General features: G+C 36.2%; 1 protein-coding gene across 12 annotated transcripts in view; it reads left to right on the forward strand.

Moving 5' to 3' along the window:
- The window catches only part of LOC309475524 (T-lymphocyte activation antigen CD86-like), a 226,337-nt gene that overhangs the window by 108,653 nt on the left and 101,008 nt on the right, over positions 1-16,676 (forward strand). For 4 of the 12 annotated variants that reach the window (XR_014197676.1, XR_014197682.1, XR_014197684.1 and 1 more), the window contains one exon: positions 3,596-3,636. The exons of 6 other annotated variants lie outside the window; for them this stretch is intronic. Coding sequence is in view for 3 of the 6 variants with exons in the window: in XM_082138360.1 (XP_081994486.1) it covers positions 3,596-3,636 (41 nt within the window). In the remaining 3 variants the exon portion in view is untranslated. Of the gene's footprint in view, positions 1-3,133; positions 3,302-3,595; positions 3,637-16,676 lie in introns of those variants that run through there. 2 more of the 12 variants (XM_082138362.1, XM_082138363.1) reach the window with 2 other exon arrangements.

Raw genomic sequence — 16,676 nt, forward strand, 5'->3', positions numbered from 1 at the left:
CTCTTGTTGCAGGCACTTGACCACTGGCTTTTCTTTACAAAGAACAATTGAAATAAAACTCAAGGAACTAAGCATATTTGTCTTTTATTAAACATTTAATGAAATTTTTTTTTTTGGAAATGTTGTGTAATATGGCACATGCAACAATGTCACAGGCCCTGTCAGGTGTGCAACCCTCAGACTTATCAGACACTGAAATCTTCCCTTTAGTTAGCCAAAGTTCATTTCATTGTGTGCCCTTGTCCTGGCTAGAGCTGCATTGTAACTGGTTTGGGTCAGGGAATGGGGTCATAAAACACCTGTCTGCTGGCAGGAACATGTCATAATCACCTATGAAAAAATGCAGTTCTGTTAGGATCAGCATAAGTGTATGTAATACAGTGAGCTTGATATTTAATTGTGGAACTTTTCTTACCACTTTCAAATAATGTGCATAAATGTGAATCTCTGAAAATTCTTAAGTCATGCACAGATCCTGGCCATTTTGCTTTCACATTTGTGATATGGAAGATTTTAGTCAACTGCCTTTTTTTTTATTTGATATAATATTACTAACTGGAATATTAAGAATCACAATAGTAACTGGGCTGCACATTTACATTGTGAACCCCCTTTCTGTTTACATAATCCCCTTCATAGGCCTATGTCACGAAAAAATTGAAGACCTGAAGTACGTCTTTTAGTAGGGATACAGCTCTTCCGGTTAGCTTTTTACAATGGCGGAGTCCGATAGATACCGCTGGACCAAATCTCTTACCATCCGATGTGGTTCGGATGGTAAATGAAAACTCTCAAGTGGAAACGTCAAAACTGAGGAAAGGGTACAAGTTCGGGTGTAGCCTGCCATTGCCAGTAAGGTAAACGTTTCTATGGTAACAGCGAGTTGGACCAATCAGCAGACGTTGCTGCTACGCTTAGGATTGTGGGTAGTGTAGTTTTTTTTTTCTCATAAGATCGCGGATAAAACATGTTTTTTATAAAACATGTTTCAACAAGGTTGATTTCATACGAACTTATAGCTTCTACAGGAGCAAAAACCTCCGTTTCACAACCTCATATGTGGTCAGTCTACCTCGGATGGTTTAGACATTATGGCTGATAATCTAAATCCTTATCGAGAAATACTGTTGACCGGAAGTTCTGAATCCCTACTCCGTGTTCCGGAAGCAGGAAGTGTGACATAGGCCTATAGAGGCCTTGATGGCAGTCTATGGTCTCTATAGTCTATGGTACCAAATCAATCATGTTAGTGAAGCCTGAGTGACATATAGGCCTACTGTAATCGGCATGGTCATGATTGCATGATCTTCATAAAAATTTATGATAGCCTAAAAAAAACTTTTAAAAAAAACTGCTTTACTGCTTTAAAAAAAAACTGATTTACAACATTGGGTCTTAAGTGGCTTGGAAATGCCACAAAAAAACCTAAAACGTTTTTTTAAACCTAAAAGTGCCAGGTAAACTCCGAATGACACGACAGACAGCACTTTCCATCAAGTTCTCCGCATCTCCAATAGTGTAAAGGAAAGAGCCACTCACAAATAATCTCAGGGCAATGCAAACAGTTTGTGCTGTAGTTAAAGCCCGACTCCGACAAGTCGAAAATAAATGTGCGTTTCCAACAAATTAATAATGTAAACGACAATCTCACGAGTCACGAGAAAAAAAATATATCTCAGAAAGTGTACTGCTGGACTTCCCGTATCAGCTCCGCTTATAAAGCCGCAGTCTAATCCTGATAACATGAAATAAGCCTGCTCACGAGCAGGTTTAAGCTTGCGCACCTGTTGCTATGACAGCAAGTTCAGGATGAGCGTCGAAGAACCAAACAATCCAAGATCATGCCAAATTGCCAACAATCAAATCCAGCTAAGTGAGTTAGCGACGTACGAAGAACGGGCCCCTGTTCACGCGATTACTGTTGATGTCACTTACGTCTGATGTCATACATAGAACGCATGGGCTGAAGAGCTACGATACTTTCTGTTGTAAACAGTAGTATTTCACCCTCATTTCAAAAGTATTTTTAAGCAATATTGTCAAATAAAATATATATGACCAGAGGAGAACTGGCCCTCCGACTGAGCCTAGTTTCTCCCAAGGTTTTTTTCTTCACTGTCACCAAGTTGGGGACACTAAATATTAATATTCAACAATATTATTGATCTGACTGAACTGACGCTGTTGTTTGAAAACTGAACTGAGCTGGATGATGACATATTTTTTTTTTTTGCAGAACTGCTTTATAGATATTAACTAATTTAATAATTGATTATCTTTACAATGGAACTGAAATAACGCTGAACTGACTTCAGCTGAACAACAGCTGAAATGCATAATCTTTCTTGTTATCACTGTACAGCTGTGTGAAAACATCTGTATTGTATAAAGCGCTATATAAATAGATGACCTGACGTTCAGCAGCACTGAATAAATCACTTCATATACTGGCATCAGGTCAAACCTCTGCAAACTATTGAAGGACAGTCAAAATTAATGCCTCTGTGTATTTCAGAAACAGTGTGATGATAATCAGTAAAAAGCCCCTTGAGAGGAAGAGGATCAGGCGTGACTTTTTACTGCGCTGAGTCGAAGTACTCCGAAAAGTGCTATTCCGCCATACATTATAGTTATCCTTTTTAACCCGCTTAGAAAAGCGCCACGTTTTATTTTGTGTCACCATAGTTTGGTCGTATAACTACTCGTGTAACTGTTTTTAAATAGGGAAAACGTTGATGTGTTTGGTCACTTCTAAATTCATTGCTGTTAGATACCATTGAATATACTGGGCTAAGCTAAGTGCTATCAAAGTGTCGCCGCGCGCCAGAGAGATTAAGTGCACGCACTGAGATGAGACAGGTATGTATCAACTCGTCTTAGTTAAGGGAATAACATAGTTTAATATGAAAAAACGGTGGAGTATCCCTTTAAAACATGTTAATTGGTTTACTATACATTTAAACATCATATATAATTAAATTTATGGTTTTATGCAAGAAAAAAATATGAATTGCCAGATAATTTAGGTAGTAAAAACAGTAAAATCAGGAGTCTTGATTATAGCCTACCGAAGTAAATTTAAGATGAACGAATATCTGCGCATGTCTGATCATTCACGGGATTTCTGTTGACGTCACTTACGTCTGATGTCATCTTACGTCGAACGCATGGCGTACGGAAGATGAAGAGCAACTACAGTTTCTTTTGTTAACAGTAGTATTTCACCTTTATTTCAAAAGTATTTTTGCAATATAGTCAAATTAAATATATATTGGTAATATTGGTCCACCATGATGATCAGGTATGTTTGCTGAAAGCAGAATGAAACGCTGTTTGCACACACGTACTTCTCAGCAATGAAGGCCATATGTAGCTAAATAAATGCTTTATTTGAACTAAAAGTAAAAAGGAAATATTTTAAGTGTTGTTAAAACATTGAATTGGTTAATTAATGAATATAAAGCCTTTTACAAATATAAAGAAATTTATTATGTGTGTTATGTGAGAATCAAACTCATGACTTTAGTGTTTGTACCGTACTATTCAAGTTGAACCAATGGAAGTTAAATAAACTTGTTTTTTTCTGTTTCTGCAGTTGTGGCTTCATCTGTGTGTTTGCGGTGCTGATAAACAAAGGTAAGCATCTATACACACTACATTTGAAAGATTAATTACTGCCACTGACTGTTAAAGTTACAATTGACCATATGCACAGGATGTTATAAGAACTTCTGCAATATTATAATCCAGATGGAAAACTTCCTGTGAAATGTCTTTTGCTGGTGTGTCGGTATCTTCAATGTCCTGATGTAGCTTTAACAGCATCAATAGTGTAATAGTTTATAATTGGATTATAGTCATTTATAGGGCTGGGCGATATGGGCAAAAAAAAAAAATCACGATTATTTTTTTATATCAGTCGATATCGATAATTATCGACAGATTTTTGCTCCTAAGTGAAAGTTGTAGAAACCAGAGTGTTAACTGTGGTTTTAAACTACTCTTTATTGTCAGAACATATCATGACAAACACTTGCCAAACTGGTGAACATTTCACAAATCTGAGGTAGAACATTCAAACATTTGTCATTTTTCATTAACAAAATAAATATATTTTGGTAAAAAAAAAATTCTGACTGTTTGAGTTTTATTAAACTTAACCATTGGTCATCCAGTATCATGCATTTAGATCATGACAACCACAGATGAAACCAGGCATAGCCTACAGCACCTCACTATCATGGCAAAATGTAACTTATTGGATTATATGGTATTTGTATGAAAAACAGTAGCCTAAAAACATTATTAAATACTTTAATTATATGCCATTAGTCCTTCAATACATTGTCTACATTAATAATATAATACAATTCAATATGTATATCCCACATTTCATGGTGCAGTTAATATTACTAGGCTAACGTTACAGTAAATCCATGGTAAATGATGGGAATCTGTGGACGGAAAAGCCTTCAGACTGTATCATTGCGCACAGTGTTTCTCCTGTTTGTCAGCGCTGTTTCATCTGCCTTTAAATTGGTTTAAAGCCACAATATGTAACTTCTTTGCTTTAAAAATAGCAAAAATCACTATATCTATGTTATATATTTTTTTTAGTTGTGTACTTACATTATCCCGACTGTTTCCAACAACTTTCAAACCAGGAGAAATTTGTCATTTAATTCGAGAAACGTCCCGTTTCTTTATTTCCGTTTTGTCGCCGTCGCGTTGTCCCTGGTTTCCGCTCGTGCTGCCATGGCAACCAGAGCTATGAACCAGAGCCCTCTGATAGTAACCAAAGCGACTGACGGTAGTTCGCAATGTCTATCTGCACGCTGTTGTTGTTTCGTTCAAACATTATGGACCATGGCAAGCAGACTTTGGATACAAAAGGAGAACTAAAACGAGAATCAATATCAGCGCGGTGTTTTTCGAGATGCCTAGAGCTCCCATAGTATGGCGTTCCGATCGGCTCTTTAATATGACTTTGCAACATGCACTCGTCTCAATGAACGTGACGTCTGCGTCTGCCGAACGTGACGTCTGCGTCTGCCGAACGTCTCGTCTGCGTCTGCCACATCACTCGTTCGTGTGCCGGACGTGACGTCTGCGTCTGCCGAACGTCTCGTCTGCGTCTGCCACATCACTCGTTCGTGTGCCGAACGTGACGTCTGCGTCTGCCATAGTCTGCTGCAAGGGCGGTTTCCAGCACATTCCACACACTCATTCTTTATTATTTTTTCCCACTGATCTTCAGTTGTATTTTATTAGCAATTAAGTGATTTTACCTTGCTTATGTATAGCTTTTATTCCAAATGTTCATGTTAAAATATTTGTTTGCCATTGTTTCTTGTCAACATATCCTGATATTCATTCATGCACTGTAACTAAAAGAGATAATCGATCAGTTCATTTCCTGCTTGGACAGTAAAGAGTCATAAAACGGTGTGTCTATTTATTATTTGAATTTCTTAAACATTTCCAAAACTGTAAAAGGTTAGGTTATAAAAATAAAACATTCATAAATTATTTCATGAAAAACATTGGCCTACTGAACTCATTTATAGTTAGGTAAAAACGCAAATAATAATAATTCATTATTAATATGCAGGCTAGTCTAGGCTACATATTTAGAAGACGCTTTTATCCTAAATGGGAACAAAGCAATTCGTCAAATGTCAGTCATAATATAAGATTATCACATATAAACACAAGATTTTGACGCATATCCAGTGTTTGTGCGAAGTGTGGAGCGCGCTTGCTGCATGCCACGGAGGCGCGGGCGCGAACACTTTCCTATCAACAGTGGGAGCAACTTAAAATAGCCTGTAATAGCTGTAAACTCACAATAACAAGAAAACATTGTGCTTTTGTAAAATAAAATAAAACAATCAGCCGCATGATCTCCGTGAACTGGAGCGCGTCTCAAAAATGAACTGAAACAGTGTAGGCCCTACTGCCTCACAGTCAGACTTGAGGAATATACTTGAAATGGCTACTTTTAAATGAACAAGTTCAAATCGAAAGTGTCTTTCTCTCTAAGGCGCATCCGCAGCGGAGGAGATATGTTTGCAGACACGAATAAAAAATAAAAAAACACTTTAAACAATTAAAATGCCTCTTTATTTTTTTCAGACACATTTATTATAATTAGCCTACTTTTGCTGGTGCTTTGCAGCAAGATTTATGCGTGCGCTTGAGCTATAGCCTACCATGCATGCACCCAGTATTTAATTAATATAAACGTGCGATTAGTCGACTAATTGCTTAAATAAATTACTACTAGTTGACTACAAAAATCTTTAGTCTATGGCAACTCTAATCAATACATTTATTTGACATTTTTTACTTATTATTTATTGGATAGTAATTATCCAGTTATTTACATTGCATTAGTTGTTAACATATATAGCCTAATTAGTAAATGAACGAAAAAAAGAGATTAAATTAATATGCTATGTATTTCTGCATTGCTTGTTCCTAAACGAAAAGGACTGTTTTAAAGGTGGCAATCCTTTATATGTGAAGATTATACTGTATCTTGAAGATTGTTGTATTGTATCTTCTGTTATAAAGATGAAGATTGACATTTCGTTAATTGAAAATAATAAGCACATAATATTGTAAAAAAAAAATATATATATGTTCTGTTATGCGTTTTGACTACTTTTTGTATTTTGTATACCCTAATTTTATCTCTAGGTAATGAAGATATATAACTTTTTTTAAAGGGCCTCGTTTTTCCTGGACCCGCTACAATTGAGAATCACTTTAAGCATGCACGCTAAGACAATTTAAAGTATTCCACTTAATACACAATATACAATAATTAACAACGTATCGCTTGCTGTTCTAGTGAGGACGGGCCGAAAAAAAATATTCCTCCAATTTATACCCACCCCACCAAATACACCAAAATTCTCTCTCTACACAACTTTAATAGTTGGGAATGCATTGCTGTACTATTTTCTACATCTCACAATCCATAGTATATTGTTTATACAATTGTTATTTCCCTGTCGACTGGTGATATAACGGATTGCACTTTATGGAGTTTTTATTGCACTTATATTGTAAGATTCTCTGATGTTATTTCGTTGTTATTTATAACAATGACAACAAATAAAGAAAAAATAAAGAACAAACAATATTTACAAGACGCTTTTATCGAAAAAAGGAACAAAGCAATTCGTCATATGTCAGTCATAATACAGGTTAGACAATAATAATACAGGGTTTTATTTGATAATCACAAATCAACACAAGATTTTGACGCATATCCAATGGTTTGTGCGGAGTGGAGCGCGCACTGCGTGGCACGGAGGCGCGGGCGCGAACACTTGTATTTTCCTATCAACAGTGGAAACAACTTAAAATGCTCATAATTTATGGTCATATAGAAAATAATAATACATAATTTGCAACTACTTTTATTTGAGTAAACTCAAAATAACAAGAAAACGTTTTGATTTCGTGAAATAAAAGAAAACAATCAGGCGCGCTTTCATGATCTCCGTGAACTGGAGCGCATCTCAAAAATGAACTGAAACAAAATAAAGCTTGAAATGTCCAATTTTAAACGAACAAATTTGAATCGAAAGCAAATACTGTCTGATAATCCGCATGAACGGTGCATTTCTATCTAAAGGCGCACCCGCTTTACAGCGGAGATGGATATGTTTGCAGCCGACACTGATTAGAAAATACTAGTTTATTAATAAAAACAATTAAAATGCCTCGTTATTTTTTCAGACACATTTATTATCATTAGCCTATAAACCACCTATAGCCTAAATCAGCTCTCTGTATGTTTCCAGAGATGGCTCTTCTCATTCAGCCCTGCGGGAAAATAATTTGGCCTTAGAAAACCAGTAAAATCTAAAAAGAAAATCCATATTAATTTGTGAATATTTTAAATGTTTAATAAAGGGGCAAAACGTCATAAACAAAAAGTCAAATAATAGTTTACAAACTATTTAAAAAAAAAAGTTTACAGTCGTTTTTTTTTCACCACAGGTGACTTATATATAAAAAATATAGCCTATTTTTCAATTCTATTCTTCTATTTAAAGGATCTACAGAAACAGTGTTTGCACGATCGAGTTGTCTGTTTTCTAGTTTACCAAAGTGCTGTAGCCTAGGCCTTTTAAAACTATAAAAAATTAAAAACACAATAACAACCCTAACAATAAGCTATAAAAATGCAATTGCCTATATCAAGTTTGTTTCTTCATATTTCTATCTTTGTGGGGGCATTTGGCCCTCAAAATGTGGGTTAAACAACACACACACACACAATATCCAATATATAAATCACAGACGCAGACGTCACGTTATAAGACAGACGCAAGTGTCACGTTCATTGAGACGAGTGCATGTTGCACAGTCATATTAAAGAACCGATCGCAACCGCTGGCACACTGCACTGAGCTGTGTTGAGTGGAGTGTTAAATACGTGTTAAATACGTGTTAGAGAAAAAAATAATTAATAACTTCACTGCCACACGTGAATGACGCGTGACGTCTGACTCGACACTTCACTGCCACGCGTGATTTACGTGACGTCAGCGTGACGTCTGCGTGACGTCTGCGTCACGTCTGCGTCTTAAAATGAATGGAATAAATAGCAGAAAAAAAAAAAATAATAAGACGTTGAGTGAGACGTTCATTGAGACGAGTGCATGTAGCAAAGTCATAATAAAGAGCCGATCGGAACGCCATACCATAGACAGTAAACGAGAGCTCCACGTCCGAGACTTCGACCGCTTCTACATGTACTTTATTAAACAGGTGAGCACATTTACATAAAACTAATCAATGTTATATAGCTCAACATGATGAAATGTCAGAATATGATCTGTATGTTATTCTAATGTTGATCTAGCTTACTGCTAGTCTCATACAGACAAACTAACACATACATTTCAACACATTCAAATGCAGTTTAGTGTGATAGTGTAATGTTAGACCAAGTGAAACAGTGCTGCGTTACCTCTCAAGTTTAATTTGTCTAATAAACTGACCTGTGACTGTGAGTAGTAATTCTGCACTCGCGTGTAACGTTAGTTCGGTAGAATGAAATGTCCATATTCCTTATGCGGGACTCGCGTCGCGTGTGGAGCTGATAGCGGTCTCTTAGCAATCCCGAACTGCTTCATATCACAGTCATGATAAAAGCATCGATGTATTCAGTCATCCATAAACATTATAGTCCTAATTATGATAAAGAAGTCAAAAGTGCTGCACCTCAAACCATCAGATTAATCTGTGCAGAAAAGCAGAGCGACTCACAACACTTATATTTACCAGAACTTAATGTTCCTCCACAAGTATTTTATTCTGCAACTGCTGAAGGACCAAAAGTTACATATTCTTGCCTTGACTATTTTTTTAAAATATATATTTTGTACCCTTTATGATTATCACTTTTAAGGAAAGTGCTTTTACTAGTGTGCATAAAGTGGGCTACCGTGCCTTGTCTTTCCACTTATATTAAAGTTATATTTAGATTTTACAGTTTTCTGATGTAAAAGACTGTTTTGTTTTATTCTTGCACTGCATTCTTATTAACAGAATGAGATCCTGAAAAGTTGCATTTTTGGCTAAATTTAAAAGTCAAGTGAGTCTGTCAATATGTTGCTGCCTTAACAATTATGTAAAAAATCATCTTGAAAATATTGTTTTATTTGCAGGAACTGTGATGTGTTTAACAAGTTTTCAGGTATAAACAGAGGAAACAAGGAGCATAGTTTCATTGTATTTGCATGATCTTATTTTGATTAAGACCCAATAAATTGTTTTGATGAAATAATGCGTCTGTCAGAATTTTTTGGATATTTATAATCTTATACTTTTTACTAACCCCAAATGTTTTACATTTATTCATATGGATGATGCTTTTATCCAAAGTGTAAAGAAGAAGAAGAAGAAAAAAAACAGTAGATCAGACACTGGTATATGAATTTAGTTCACACATTTGGATAAAACTCAGTATCTGAACACCAGTGTCACCTCATCATACTGTAACTAACCCCTTCCTGACGCTTGGTGTGTTTTGGGCAGTTCACTGGGACTCTTTGAGGGATCTGTGAGGGTCTGAATGTTCTCTAAGGGCCCAGCTGTATCTCAGCATCAGAACATCACAATAAATGTGAGTTCCTGTCATGATAAAAGTAAACAGTGAAACAGGACAATAATATCAACCCTGAATAACATTTATACAATAAAGCTAATCATTGTGCACCTGTTCTGTCACTATATTTTATCAAACTTTTTTTATTTATTTTTTTATATAAAAAGTTTCCGTCAGTTTCTCTGTAGATCAGAATGAGGATGTAACTGGTAATAAGAAACAAAACCATGACATGACGGTGTATATGGGACACACTGTACCTGCGCACTCACTCACACATCTAGTCTGACAACAATCCTGAATCTCTGAATCTCTCCTCCCGTCAGAGAATACAGTCTCTTATTGTACAGTCTTACTTTTGAGCTCATTTGAAAGGCAAATACATGAAAAGGTCAGGCTGTATTTCCCTGTTCTTTTCAATTCTCTCTCGTTTATTGTTCTCTGTGGGTTACGATCAGGATGTCACTGGAAGTTCTGCAATCTTGTCCTGCTGTTACAGTGATGATAAACTAAAGTCAAGACATAATAATGTATTAATAATAATAATACATTTTATTTGTAAACATCTTAGATTCAAGCAAACCATGTGTGTGAGGAGGGAGACCTTGTACTCAATCCTGAGTGAGACAGGGAGCCAGTGGAGTGATTTGAGGATGAGGGTGATATCAGGATCATCAGGATAGCAGCGCTGTTCTTTATTAAGACTCAATGGCAGAGGGAATATAAGACATCATTCAGAGAAATGTTGAAGTGAAACAGGTGAAGTAAAGACTGCTACTGTTTATGACGTCCAGAATCTCCTTCACTATTCAAAAAATGTCCTCACTAGTAAAACCTGTTAAACACCAGCTAGTGAGCCGGATCTCACTATAGTTAACATAGCTTATAAACAGGACAGATCATGTTTCTATTTAAATCTAGTGATCACTATCACTTACAAAACATGAGATCATTTATCAACAAGGACATCTTATCCCGTCTGTGTGGGAATCAAACTTTGACTTTCGTCTGTACATGTATACGTTTTTTTCTGATTATTTTTGGATTTTATCTTAATTGATTGATCTTTCATTGGTTCTTCTCTGGTGCAAAAGACATTGTTTTGTTCATTATTGTTCCATTATATTCTTGCCAAATGCATCGCATTGTTTTTATTGAGTAAGACAATAAGATCTTAAAACACAGAATAAGGAACATGATTTTGCTGTATCTGAAGGAAATTAGTTTGTCAATATGTTGCCATCTTTAGTGTTCTTTGTCACGCTGTGTTTGACAGTATTAAATGTATTGTGTATCATTTCATGTTAGTACTGCACATCATTTACCAAACATGTTCATTAATTTCTGATATCATGTCAATTAAAACAATGTATTTGTACACAGTGTGCAAAAGATAAAACAGATCAAAACTGATACACAGCTCTAACACTACTAGAAGATAATTTTATAAATTATCATTTCATATTTCTTAAGATTAAAACTGCACATCGTTTCGAAAAAAAAAGATTAATTCCTGACAGCACATCAAATTAATTATTTTTTTGTCCCAAATCCCATTATAACTTTGTTCATGTCTTACTGTTACTCACTCCAGACCAGGATACTTCTTTCTTGTGTGCTGAAATATAATTTTGACACGTAACTGAGACACAGAGTCAGTGAATATTGTGTGTGATATAATTCCCAGCAGAAAGTCAGAAACAGTGTTCAGACTATGAGAACAGAACTGAAAGTTTCCTGGTGATTTTCTGAGTGGAAACTTCTCCATCAAACTCACCAATCTTCAATACACTGATGTAGGAAAATACACCTAAAATCACAAACTCATCTGAACTTCAGACTGTACAGCTGATCATCAATGATGTGTGAAATTGAGTAATTTGTGAGTTAAGTTTTTCATTCAAAAAAACTTGTTGTAAACAACAATGTTACAGACATTGTTTAAATCTTCAGTATTCTCAGGTATATTCAGAAGAGGCTCTTTTTCATCTGTTGAAGTTTTTGGATATTTATTTGGGTGTTTCTAGTGGATATTTTAATATAACTAAATGTTTTCTCATAAACCAAAAAATAAACCAAATAAAAAATTAGGTATACACTTTCCTTACATGGTTTCTACTAAGAAAAAAAGAAAAGAAAAAAACACACAAGGATTCTCTGAAAAGAATGTTTGAATTCCAGATAAAAGTCTCCACAACCTACACGTTGTAGACACTGAATATACAGTCTATTTAAAGGTTTATCATGAAAAGTATCAGAGTTGTTCACCTGGTTTAGATTGTGGAGAACTATCACTATCAGCCTATTGGAGGCAGAAGAGGAAACTGCAGTATATTCTCTACAGCATATGAGGTCTTGGTCTGGCCATGAGGACATCAGCCTTTATTTTGTAGTATTTTATAATTATATATGGAAAAGTAAAATGTTTCAATGGTCAAAACAAGCCAAGCATGCAAGAATTTAAAATGTCAGTAAAACTTTGTAAAGACATTAAAGCCAAACCTGTTGGTGTGTTTTGAGGCAGTGCACTGGGGCTCTTTGAGGGTCCATGAGGGTTTAATGTTCTCTAAGATCCTCAGCCGGATCTCAGCATCAGATCATAAATTCATGGATCTCTTTGTGTGTGTATATGACAAACATTGTGCTGAGAGTTTCCACATCAACACCACTCCTTACTAGTCAATGAAACACATCAAATAATGGAATCAGGTCAAACCAGAAACGGTATGATGATAATAAGAATCAAAAGCATTTTGTCCATTGTAGTGGACTTTTTCCTAAACCTGACTATCTAGCGTCTGCAAATCGACACTTAATAACCTTTATACTCTATCTCTTGCGTCTTCAGTCGAACAACTGGCTGAGTCTCTTACTTTAACTTACTTGCTTCCCTAAACTGACCTGCTGCACAGCAGAAATTAACAGACAGACATCAGCAAATGTCCTCTAAATGCTTTAATAACAGCCGGGAGAGTCTTCGAGCAGTTCTCAGGGAATCTCTCCCAAGAAGAATCAAGGCCAGAGGATCTCAGACAAATTCCATTGAGAAAATCCCCCCGTAAAATACAGATACAACAGTTTTTATAGAATCGAGAAAACAAATAAGACTAACATGTCACCTTTAATATGATTGGTTCAATTGGTTCCAAAAATTACTATACCTGTGTATTCACATAATCTGAGTAATGGTAACATTCTCTTGTCTGTAAAGATGAAGTCAATATTTGAATAGATCTGATGAGTTGCAGGAAAATGCCTTGAAGTTTGGTTTCATATATTTCCATGCATCAAACATACCGCAAGTTTGCAGAAGCTCATTGAAATATCGATCTGATTTAGTGCTGTTATATTCTTGCCATTTGCACATTTTATCATTGTCATGGTTTGTTGTTGCATTAAGCGCACAGAGAAAGGGGTAGAGAACAAAAACAGCCTTTATTAAATCCACACAGAAAACTCATGAGATCGCAGGAGGAAACCATAAACACAACCACGAAATGTATGACAGAATGAGACACTAAAAAAGGGACACTGTTTGCTAAAGGTCAGATTAGTCGGTCAATGTGTTGCTGTCTTGACAATTCTGTACCACAAGTGTTCTTCCTTTATGTTGTGTTTAATAGTATTAAATCTATTTAGATTATTTTTTTAATCTATTTCTCATTACACATCAGTCAATTTTTGTTCCTATATAAAGATGAAATATGGTGCTCAAAGTTGAGATCTGCTATACAAGTTGTTATAGATACACACTCCACAAAATGAGTAAATGGTGTCTTCAACTGCACGACAGTCAGACCTTTTTATTATTCAAAATTGTAAAATCCCACAGAGAGCAGTAGGAACAAATGTACGATGCATTCTGCACACCTGGAATGCCTGTACATTGTTTTATTTTTTGTTTGTTTAGTTCCTCCCTGAAAGCAACATAGTGTCGGCCCAGATCCGGCCCACATCTGGTACACGTGGATTCCACACGGCTCAGATATTTTGTTGGTCCTGAAACAACATTCCAGTCAAGCCAGAACCAGAACCCCACACCTCACACAAACCATAAACTAGCCCTCAAATCAGTGGACAATTATTGGTTGATAAAGATGGTGTTCAAGCCGCTAACGTTAACCCAAGACTAAACCTAACAGTAGCCCTAAACCTAACCCTAAAATGTGATTGGTTGATAAGGATGTTTTTCCAGGCTGTTGATTCAGGAAACTTCCTCCTTGTTAAAATCACGTTCACCTCTATGTACATATTCTCCTGGGAAAGTTGCAAATGTGCTCCTTGCCACCTTGAATATCAAACATACCATATTTTAGTCATATTTCCAAGAAGATAAAAGATAAAGATAATTTCATGGTGACTTCAACTAAGAATACAAACTGTTTAAGCTGTTATGACTTTTCTGAGAATATACTACAATGAAGTCATTATTCTTTGTTTTAAGCATAAATATAACAGAATACAGTGCAGGTTATGATCAGAACTATAAAATAATATAGAAATACAGTGAAGAAGAAGGAGTTGTTTAGTGTTTTTCTCACTGTTGTGTGGCGCCCTCTACTGGATAAACACCTGAACTAAATCTTTGAAATACTCTATACAGTGATGCTGTATTTAAATACTTAAGCCACGCTTTAAAATGTCATCATATAACAAAATATTAAACCAGATGACATTTATTTTAACAACATATAGCACAAGTACACTGTGTTACTGTAGATGTACTTAAGTGCACTTGTTTAAGTGCACAGCATCATTCAGTCTAACTTATATAAATGCATAAAGCACTGCAAATACAAAGATCCCTAAACAGCCCAAACAAGACAGAACTTTCCTGCTAAGTTTATGCTGTGGTCACTTTCCATTTCTCTACTTTAATGTACAAGCTAGCATTAGTGCTAGTGGTGGAATCAGATTTCATGGATAGTCGACCTCTTCTTTCTTCTCTCGTTCTCGATTGCTCTGACTCTGCCGGATCTTTCGTGTGGACTCGATCCCTGAGCTCTCAAACAGCCGTGCCATGAAGGCCAGGCCCTCACGTTTAATGTAGGACTTTCCAGCAAAAGTGTAAAGAACAGGATTTATAGAGCTACTGATGAAGGTGAAAGTGGAGGCGAAGCCCCGGAAAGATGTCCAGATTTGATTGACTCTGTGAGGATGAGGATTAATTAGTTATTAAATTAGAAAAACACAATTAAACACAATTAAAGGATCCAGAATGGCATTTCTGTGAAAGTTTTTAGGCCCTGTTTACACCTGGTATTAAGATGTGTTTTGGTCGATCGGATCACAAGTGACACTAAATACAGGTGTTAACGGGGTCTGAAACGCTTTGAGCTTGTCCATTTTCAACTACTTCCAGAGGTAGTCGAAAACACATCCAACCGGATTGCTTTCATAGTGTAAACACTCATGTGGTCGAATGCGTTCGAACAGACACAAAAGACCGTCTTATATCCGCATACTGACCTAAAGTGTAAACATTGGGAAGCTCTCTGGCCAGACCGGATTTAAACTTTGTCGGCTGAACCATTCTTAATAACACACGCTTAGTCAGGGGGCCAAAACTGATATTAAAACTTTGTTGGACACTTTTTGGTACAAGTATACAACCTATCCAGTATTAATATTTAACCCCTCAACATGTGTTCTAGCCAGGTTGTCAGCTTAGAAAATGTTTTTTGGCCATTTTAACACTATATTCTTAAAAGTGGTAAAAGCGGATTTTTTTCCCAAAGTGCTTCCATTTTCTTCCATGTTACCTATTGTAATTTTGGCCAAATGTGCAATATAATCCAACTTATGTGCAAGCATGATCATTAAAAAATAATAATCAATAAATACCACAAGAGTATCACACCACAAGGGGCACTGTTGTGTCAGCACAGCTGCGATTTGGCAGCAGATTGAGGCAGCAGATCCAGAGAAGATGATCACAGCAGGTGTCAACAGTACAGTCTGAACAAAACTTTATAAAGAAGTGAATCACACAATCACACAACAGATTAACTTGATCTATTTGTCTACACAAATATTTACCTCAAGATTCTACCATTCTACCATCAAATGTTGCCAGAAACAGGTAAGATAAACTGTTTTCCAACTAGCTATATACTTACCAGACATACACTCACCTAAAGGATTATTAGGAACACCAATACTGTGTTTGACCCCCTTTCGCCTTCAGAACTGCCTTAATTCTACGTGGCATTGATTCAACAAGGTGCTGAAAGCATTCTTTAGAAATGTTGGCCCATATTGATAGGATATCATCTTGCAGTTGATGGAGATTTGTGGGATGCACATCCAGGGCACGAAGCTCCCGTTCCACCACATCCCAAAGATGCTCTATTGGGTTGAGATCTGGTGACTGTGGGGGCCATTTTAGTACAGTGAACTCATTGTCATGTTCAAGAAACCAATTTGAAATGATTCGAGCTTTGTGACATGGTGCATTATCCTGCTGGAAGTAGCCATCAGAGGATGGGTACATGGTGGTCATAAAGGGATGGACATGGTCAGAAACAATGCTCAGGTAGGCCGT

This window comes from Leuciscus leuciscus (genome assembly GCF_965113295.1).
Source record: "Leuciscus leuciscus genome assembly, chromosome: 15".
NCBI classification, from domain to species: Eukaryota; Metazoa; Chordata; class Actinopteri; order Cypriniformes; family Leuciscidae; genus Leuciscus; species Leuciscus leuciscus.